A 9566-nucleotide genomic window follows, 5' to 3' on the forward strand; every position below is an offset into this window, starting at 1 on the left:
TCCCAAGCCACCCCCCCACCCCCCCCCTCTCATCCATTTTAGGTATACAATCTAGGTTGCATTAAGCCAGTCAGACAATGTTGTCATTCAACAAAAATACACCAGAAATTCTACTGAGTCCATTCTTTTCTTCTCTTCTCCTTCCATCAACTTAGGTAATGTTTGTTCCCGGTAGGTTTTCGCTATTGTATTTAATGTAAGGCTCCCATACTTGTTCGAATATTTCAATATTATTTCTTAAACTATATGTTATTTTTTCTAATGGAATACATTTATTCATTTCTATATACCATTGTTGTATTTTCAAATTATCTTCCAATTTCCAGGTTGACATAATACATTTTTTTGCTACGGCTAGGGCTATCTTAACAAATTTTTTTTGTGCATCCTCCAAGTCAATTCCAAATTCTTTATTTTTTATGTTACTTAGGAGAAAGATCTCTGGATTCTTTGGTATATTGTTTTCTGTTATTTTATTTAATGTCTGATTGAGATCATCCCAAAATTTTTCTACTTTCTCACATGTCCAGATTGCATGAATTGTTGTTCCCCTTTCTTTTTTACATTGAAAACATCTATCAGATATTGTTGGGACCCATTTATTTAACTTTTGCGGTGTAATGTATAGTCTGTGTAACCAATTATATTGTATCATACGTAGCCTCGTATTTATTGTATTTCTCATCGTTCCAGAACATAATTTCTCCCATGTTTCCTTTTTTTATCTTTATATTTAAATCTTGTTCCCATTTTTGTTTAGTTTTACCATTTGTTTCCTTATTCTCCTTTTCTTGCAGTTTAATATACATATTTGTTATAAATCTTTTGATTAACATTGTATCTGTAATCACATATTCAAGGTTACTTCCCTCTGGTAAACTCAAGTTGCTTCCTAATTTATCTTTCAAGTAGGATCTCAGTTGGTAATATGCCAGTGCTGTATCTCCAGTTATATTGTACTTATCTCTCATTTGTTCAAAGGATAAGAATCTACTTCCTGAAAAACAATTTTCTATTCTTTTAATCCCTTTTTTTTCCCATTTTCTAAAGGAAAGGTTGTCTATTGTAAAAGGGAGTAGCTTATTTTGCGTCAATATTAGTTTTGGTAATTGATAATTTGTTTTATTTCTTTCTACATGAATCTTTTTCCAAATATTGAGGAGATGGTGTAATACTGGGGAAGTTCTATGTTGTACCAATTTTTCGTCCCATTTATATATGTGTTCAGGTATCTTTTCCCCTATTTTATCTAATTCTAATCTCGTCCAGTCTGGTTTTTCCCTTGTTTGATAAAAATCTGATAGGTATCTTAATTGTGCGGCTCTATAATAATTTTTGAAGTTTGGCAGTTGTAAGCCTCCTTGTTTATACTATTCTGTTAATTTATCTAATGCTATCCTGCAATTCAAGGATCTCCTTAAGGATAATGAGGTATAATGTTCACTACTGCATATGCTTGTGAAGCCTTGATAATAAAAATGAACAGAAATTTTCCCAGAAATACTGGACAATAAAAGGTCCAGCACAAACAAGTCAAGAAATTCATACTGACTTGCCCATGAGATAAACCTGACACCCTAATCCCAGAAATACTGGAGAATAAAAGGTCCAGCACAAACAAGTCAAGAAATTCATACTGACTTGCCCATGAGATATACCTGACACCCTAATCCCAGAAATTCTGGAGAATAAAAGGTCCAGCACAAACAAGTCAAGAAATTCATACTGACTTGCCCATGAGATATACCTGACACCCTAATCCCAGAAATTCTGGAGAATAAAAGGTCCAGCACAAACAAGTCAAGAAATTCATACTGACTTGCCCATGAGATAAACCTGACACCCTAATCCCAGAAATACTGGAGAATAAAAGGTCCAGCACAAACAAGTCAAGAAATTCATACTGACTTGCCCATGAGATAAACCTGACACCCTAATCCCAGAAATACTGGAGAATAAAAGGTCCAGCACAAACAAGTCAAGAAATTCATACTGACTTGCCCATGAGATATACCTGACACCCTAATCCCAGAAATTCTGGAGAATAAAAGGTCCAGCACAAACAAGTCAAGAAATTCATACTGACTTGCCCATGAGATAAACCTGACACCCTAATCCCAGAAATACTGGAGAATAAAAGGTCCAGCACAAACAAGTCAAGAAATTCATACTGACTTGCCCATGAGATAAACCTGACACCCTAATCCCAGAAATACTGGAGAATAAAAGGTCCAGCACAAACAAGTCAAGAAATTCATACTGACTTGCCCATGAGATATACCTGACACCCTAATCCCAGAAATACTGGAGAACAAATAAGCAGATACCTGTATTAGAAATTACTGATCGTATTGTGGAACAAAGATATATCAATGTTGAAAATCTATTTAATCCCAAGGAATTATTCCAAGCCAGAGTTTTGAAAGAGATGACCTGGTAATACTTGGATTAGGAACTTCAACTACGCAAAGAGCTGTTGGCCAGCTGGGGAGGTTTGGGGGGTGACCTGACCATCCTGATTGTCGAGGGTTTCCCCAAGAGTTGTTCCTCCCTTGGCATCCTCGAAAGGCAAGCGCATCATGTCCACACGGCCCGTGAATGGTATTAGGAGGTCGTTAGAATCGTGTTTAAAGAGAACAACGTTAGAGGTTTTATTTCTGATAGACATTTTCCAACGACTTTCTCCCTCCCAGAACACACGTTGAAAGGGGGGAGTGGGGGGAATTGGACTCTACTCCGTCCGATACGGAGCTCCTCCCTGCACTCGCCCATCAAGAAGAAAAGTCGGCGCGGGCCATTCTGCTCCCCGCCCCTTGCCCGGTTGCCTCCGCAGAGGGAGGAGCGTCATCAGCTGACCCGGAGCGGAGGGCTGAGCGCATGCTCAGTGCCGGCTGTCAGCCTTTTCTGCTGACGCCCGGCACTTCCACTCCAGCTGCGGCGACACAACGTCAAGTGCAAATTCAGGGTGGCTTCTTTTCACTCGTTTCGGGCGCAAATGGCTGCTCCTCTGAACGTGTGCATTATTGGCTCTGGAAATTGGTGAGTCAGGTGACGGGGATGTGGTTGCGAGCCCCCCCGGTTTGGTCGCTGTTCGAGAGAGGGGGTGGGGGGGAGAGGGCAGTGCGCGGTGGCCCCGTTGGCGTTCAGTTTCGGGGGGACGTGTTTTTGTTGTTGCACGGTTTGAATGTGTGAAATTACCTTTGGCTCGGAATGTGGTCGTTTCACTGCATCGAGACTCTTCCAACGAGTCTCCCTGTTGCATGCCTTATAAAGGGATGACATTTGAATGTACTTGCCAACTTTGAATTGACATTTCAAGTGCAGGATCAACCTTTCACTGCGGGTAATTGTAGGAGAGATGAAGCCTTGACCCTCTATGCCAGGGTTATCCGAGAAGATCTTGATTACTCTGTCTATGAATCCCCTTCTAAGTTTGAGTTAACCTGGCGACCAATATTTTCATTTGTGGTGAGTTGATCTGGCTCTGTTTTCTTTCTCTGATTATGTATGATAATTGGGCTGTAAGAAGAGATCGGAGTGATCGGCGTGGTTTAGCTATATCTGTAGGTTTTTTTTAAATTCAGATTTGTTTTTTCTTCTTTTTTGGGTTTTTTTTCTCTTTTTTCATATATTGTTATTAATTATATTTTTTTTTAGAGATAGTTCACACCCTAAACTGATCAAAATTTTTTTTTAATGATATATTTTTATTCTGTAATATTATTGTTTAATATCTCTGTATTAATTCATTACTTACTATGTATTTTTTTTATATCTCTTTGAACTGTATGTGTTTATAAATTATAATAATAATAAAAAGATTGAAAAAGAAAGAAAGAAAAGAAAGAGAAGATCTTGATCAGTGGGTAATATTATACAACATAAAGGCTGAATTTATTTTCTCTCAGCTGGTTCACAATCAAATATACAGCGTGGCTGTACCTATCCGAAGTTGTGCTTGTCATTTAGAAGATGACAAGTGAACTCGACCTAGGATTAAGATTAGGAATTATGGGTGCGACCCTGCATTTCGTGCCCACGTGAATTACTCCGATCGCTGTCGCGGTTTACAAAGCTCAACAGGGTCAACAATCTCAAAGTTTCAGGAATGGTTACATCGCATCATCCGTGTTTTGTCGAGTTGGGAACTCGTGGCCAGATTCCAGAACTGAGTGGAGTTCTGCAGATACTTGCTGCTGGCCCTCAGTAGAGTTTGAACTTCAACAGCGGTATTTTATATAAAAGGCCTGTTTCAATACTTGCAATAATAGAATGCATTACATTTCCACAATCTTGGCAAATGATGATCTCTTCTGATCACTGATAACATTGTTTACAAGTTACTCTGTTCGTTTTTACAGTGAAATTTGTTTAACATCTCAGATTCATTTTGATTCAATCATTTGGAGAAAAGAAGCTGAAGGGATTTGGCAGAACAGGGAAAAAACATCATTTGGCAGCTGGTCCTAACTGTCAGATTCTCAGAAATGGAATTGAATCGGAATCAGAATTTATTGTCATCCCAGGGCAAACATTCATATTATAACCATCTTTTAACATTACTGTCAATAAAAGAAATAATGCACAAAAAGTAAGGCAGTGCCTTTGATTGGTGGGGAAAAAGCTGTTTATATCTATATATGTTTCTAATAATTTGATCTTTTTTCCCCCAATTGGTTAGTTAAAGTGAAATGGTGATCAATTTCATTGAAATATGAAACTGTAACAATATTGGTAAATAGAGTGAATACCCGATCTCAATCACATTGTACCATGGGTGTAAAGAATAAATAGTGAAAGTAACACAACACCAGTGTAACCATAGGAAAATTTAATGAAAAAGACTACATCAGGCCACTAAAAAAATATGATGGACAATGCTAACAGCCAAAACTGTAATAATTGGCATTTAAGGGATCTCTGTTTAAGTTAATTCTGTTCTATTTTCCAGCACAATGTCAGGAAATGACAAGGGTTGACTTCTGTGGTTATTTACAATGGTATATTCCCTCATGTGAATAAACTAAAAGCTTTTGAAGATAACCTCAGCTGGTTGCCAGGTCTATCAACAAGTGAAGGTCATTTATCTATAACATGTTATATAACTGAAAAACTGAAATAATGGATTTTGATTCTACTTCAATGTTTCCTCAATAATGATGTATTGAAGGAAGTTTTTATATATTTCAGTTGTGTGCAGCAAATTATCCTTTTGAGGAAATTGACAATTTGAATAAATTGAGGTTGATAACTAGAATGTTTAAAACTCTCTACCAGATATATTTATTCAGGCACTAGGCACACTTTACTTGATTCTACATACACATTCCTTTAAAAGAAAAATACATTGCATTAAAACAGAAGGTGATGACATGGACATTTTGAATCTTTGCATGAGGAATTGAAACTTTACAATGTGGTTATTTTCTTCCAAAGTTTTTGTAAAGAGTATTTGTATTCATGACTCTGCTGTGCAGAGTGTCTTGAGACAGTTGTGAAACTAAAGCACTTTATTGTGCTGTCTACAGAAAGGAAATTGGGTGGTCTGAGAATGGAACTATGCCTACACAGCATTGGCATTGTTTTCCTTCTTTGCCAATGGGATGTAAGATAGAACATTACAGCACAATACAAGCCCTTCAGCCCTTGATCCTGTGCTGACCTATATATTCCTACCAAAAATAGTACTAAACCCTTCCTATCTTTATTTTTCTTTCATCCATGTGCCTGCCTAAGAATCTCTAAAATGCCCCTAATGTTTCAGCCTCCGCCACCATCCTGACAAGGTATTCCAGGCACCCACAAGTCTTTGTGTATATAAAAAAAAAACTTACCCTTGATGGCTCCCCTAAACTTTGTATATCTGTCCTCTGGTGCTTGCTATTCCTGCCCTGGGGAAAAGGTGCTATTGTCCACCTTATACATGCCTCTCAGAATCTTGTAGACTTTTATAAAGTCTACTCTCAACCTTCTTAGCTCCAAAATGAAAAGTCTAAAACTTAATTTCCAATCCATGCAACATCCTGGTAAACTTCCTCTGTACCATTTCCATAGCTTCTGCATCCTTCCAAAAATGATGTGACCAAAACTGAACACAATACTCTTAAGTGTGGTCTCACCAGAGATTGTAGAGTTGCAACTGACCTCTTGACTCTTGAAGTCAATCCCCATATTAATGAACAGCAGCATCCCATAGGCCTTCTTGGCTATCCTATCAACCTGCATGCCAACCTTGAGAGATGTATGGATTTGGACCCCAAAGTCCCTACACTGTTAAGTATCTGACCATTAACTCTATTCTCAGCCTTCTGGTTTGACCTTCCAAAATGCATCACACTTATCTAATGGAACTGCATCTGCCTCTTTTCCACCCAACTCTGCATTCAATATCCTTTTGTAACCTACGACAACCTTCAGCACCATCCACAACTCTTCCACCCTTTGTATCATCCACAAAATTACTGACCCATCCTTCTGTCTCTTCATCTAGGTCACTTATAAAAATCACAAAGAGCAGAGGTCCCAGAACAGATCCCTGCAGAATTCCACCAGTCACTGACCTTCAGGCAGAATACTTTCCATCCATGACTAGATGCAAGCTGAATTTTGATCCATGCAGCCAAGGTTCTGTGGATCCCATGCCTCATGACTTTCTGAATGAGTCTCTCATTGGGGACCTTGTCAAATACTTAATACAGAAAAAATACTAACCTTAACGTAATGAATTAATCACTAAAGTACTGGTTAAGTTTAAATGCTTTTTTTGTTTGCCTTTAAAAGTACTGGTAATGTAACAGTTAACAATTTAATCTCTATTATAGCGTTAATGCAAAAGCCATAAGCATGAATAAAACTCATCTATGGGTTTCTAGTCAGCAGACACCTGGTACACATTGTGAGCAAAGAGAAGCTGGAGGAACTCAGTAGGTTCATGCAGCATCCATGGAGAGAAATGGTTAGTCACCATTTACATCCACGACCCTTTATTGGGGCTCTTTATTTAGGGTCCCAACCTGAAATGTTGGCTAACCATTTCTGTCCATGGATGCTGCTTGAACCTGCTGAACTCCTTCCTTTACTCCTTCAATATTCCAGTTTCTGTAGTTTTTGTGTTTCACATGGTGCATGCTGATCTGTTCTTATTCTTCCATCTGATTTAATTGGTTCTCATGTAAGTAGCTTTATTTTGAATACTATGGTATAATTATTGTTAATATTCATCTCTTACGTGTTTTCTATTAATTTTTAAATGGATTTTAAAAAAATATATCACAAAATGGCATCTCTCACATTTTTGGCTGCCTTAGTACAATATTCAGCTACCGATTTAGCTTTATAATTGCAGTAAAGTAGAAAAAAGGTCAGGGTATTTTTAACTCTTTGGACTCTGGCCATTTTTAACCTTTCATAAAATATATACCATACTCTGGACCGGGTCCATAAGTAAACCATTCCTGGAAAACCGGGACACAGAATATACATGCTTGTGGTTAGTCCCTGAAAACCATGACATGGAGTCCAAAGGTAAATATTCTCGGTGTCAATTGATCTTTTACTTTTACCCATATTTTTTGGGATCTGGTAGTCTTTAATATTTATTTCCAATCCCAACCTATTAATATGGTTGGGAATATTATTATAATACTGGAATAGCTTGATTAGGTCAGGTTGTTAGAATTATACTTAGCTTGTCTGGTCCCACATCCAGCCCTTGTCCTCCACCAGTCTTTGATGTTGCATGTGAATGGATTTGGCTGAAGATTGACTTTGACGGTCAGGATAGATAGGAAGAAGCTGAGTGCGTCAGCAGCTCATGCTAAAGACTGAACGTTATTTTGACAATTTCAGCCTTTGATTTTTGCTTCCTATCTGATGGACACGTCCTCCATTGAGGATAGGGATGTTATTGGAACCTCTTCCTCCTGTTAGCTGTTTATTTGTCCACCACAATTCTTGACAGGATGAGATAGGACTGCTGAAATTCTGTTTGATCTGAGAGCACCTTTATGAGTCTACAAAGTCAGTTGGTGTAAGTGAGGCACAAGTTTTAAGAACTTGAATCTCAAATCACACTCAGTGCATTTTAAGTTGCTACAATCTTGGCAGCATTGCTGCTGGTGCAGACCTGTGGGGAGCAAGGGAGTGGAGATGCAGCTCTCCCGTTGAGTCCAGCTACCCAGTCAACTGCTGTCGGCTCTACACAGGCTTGGAATGGCCTGTTGAGGGAGCCAACGGTGATTTTATTTGAGATCCCACTACCTCGGGGTGTGCACCCAAGATGGCAGCTCCTATTACTTAGCAGCAGCCACGAGGGGTTGCAGACTTCAGGGAAGTGGAAGAACTGGAGCTGGGCATCAGAGGGTGGGAAGATCACACCCCCCCACCCCCTGTCTGAGAAGGAGAAGTGGAAGAGATGACCCATGGGACTGTGACCATGGAGGTGGACCAGTGAGGAGGCTCTGCAGCTGAGGGGACAGTACAAGTGGCAGACTGCTGGCAATTCAAGATGAGGAACCCATGGAAACTGCGGGCTGCTGGAGACTGCTATCGGAAGACTCACACCGGGCTGCAGACTGCTGGAGACTGGCTTGATCTGGCCGGAGGATTACCAGGTATATTGGAACCGGAATGTGCTGAAGGTTTCCTGACCGTGTCAGAAATTTGGATCTAGACTTCAGGTTGTCAATGGTTTGGACTGGACTCTGGGAAGGAGTGGAGGCAAATCTACAGACTTCCCACCCTCTGATGCCCTGCTCCAGTTCTTCCACTTCCCTGAAGTCTGCAACCCCTCGTGGCTGCTGCTAAGTAATAGGAGCTGCCATCTTGGGTGCACACCCCGAGGTAGTGGGATCTCAAATAAAATCACCGTTGGCTCCCTCAACAGGCCATTCCAAGCCTGTGTAGAGCCGACAGCAGTTGACTGGGTAGCTGGACTCAACGGGAGAGCTGCATCTCCACTCCCTTGCTCCCCACAGGTCTGCACCAGCAGCAATGCTGCCAATGACTCTGGGGGGACTCTTTTACTTCTCTCACTCTCTCTGACTATAAGAAATGTGAAAGGTGCTTAGGCAATTTCTGCTGGTGCTGAATCTGTCTGCCTTGCGGCAGGCAAAGGGGAATTTTGTGGAGTAGGACACTGTTTTATTACTATGACAATAAGTTGAATCTTGAATCATTTGAGGTTGGTTCAGAAAACAACACCTTGATGCACCAAACCCTCTTTTGATCCTGGAGTCAATTAATTAATTACCAATCTTCATAGAAAAGGAGTGATAGTATGATATCGCTAAATTGTTCTTGCAAAGAGTTGACATAAACTCGATGGTAATTCTGTGACTCAGGATTTTAATTGGGATTTCAGGAGTATCTAAAAAAAATAATGAAATTGGTTCTTTTGGGTGAGCAAACTAATAGGAATGTTTCAAAGGCAGTTGAATTTCATTGTTTTAATATGCAAACAATGTCAATTATAACACTAATAATTATTAAAAGATTCCATTATATTTTGAAAAAGTCACTTAAAAAATGTTTAACATTTGAAGATTCTAAAAATATTTTTCAAGATG

The 9566-nt window shown here is 39.4% G+C and overlaps 1 protein-coding gene across 2 annotated transcripts in view; it reads left to right on the forward strand.

Moving 5' to 3' along the window:
* The first annotated feature begins 2875 nt into the window (after positions 1–2875).
* Positions 2876–9566, forward strand: part of LOC138751723 (glycerol-3-phosphate dehydrogenase 1-like protein) — a 62224-nt gene continuing 55533 nt past the window's right edge. Inside the window, exon 1 of one of the 2 annotated variants that reach the window (XM_069914396.1) lies at positions 2876–3039. In XM_069914396.1, the coding sequence (XP_069770497.1) occupies positions 2996–3039 (44 nt within the window). In that variant the 5' untranslated portion in view covers positions 2876–2995. Of the gene's footprint in view, positions 3040–3332; positions 3469–9566 lie in introns of those variants that run through there. The other variant, XM_069914397.1, reaches the window with a different exon arrangement.

The sequence above is a fragment of the Narcine bancroftii genome, chromosome 1, assembly GCF_036971445.1.
Source record: "Narcine bancroftii isolate sNarBan1 chromosome 1, sNarBan1.hap1, whole genome shotgun sequence".
NCBI classification, from domain to species: domain Eukaryota; kingdom Metazoa; phylum Chordata; class Chondrichthyes; order Torpediniformes; family Narcinidae; genus Narcine; species Narcine bancroftii.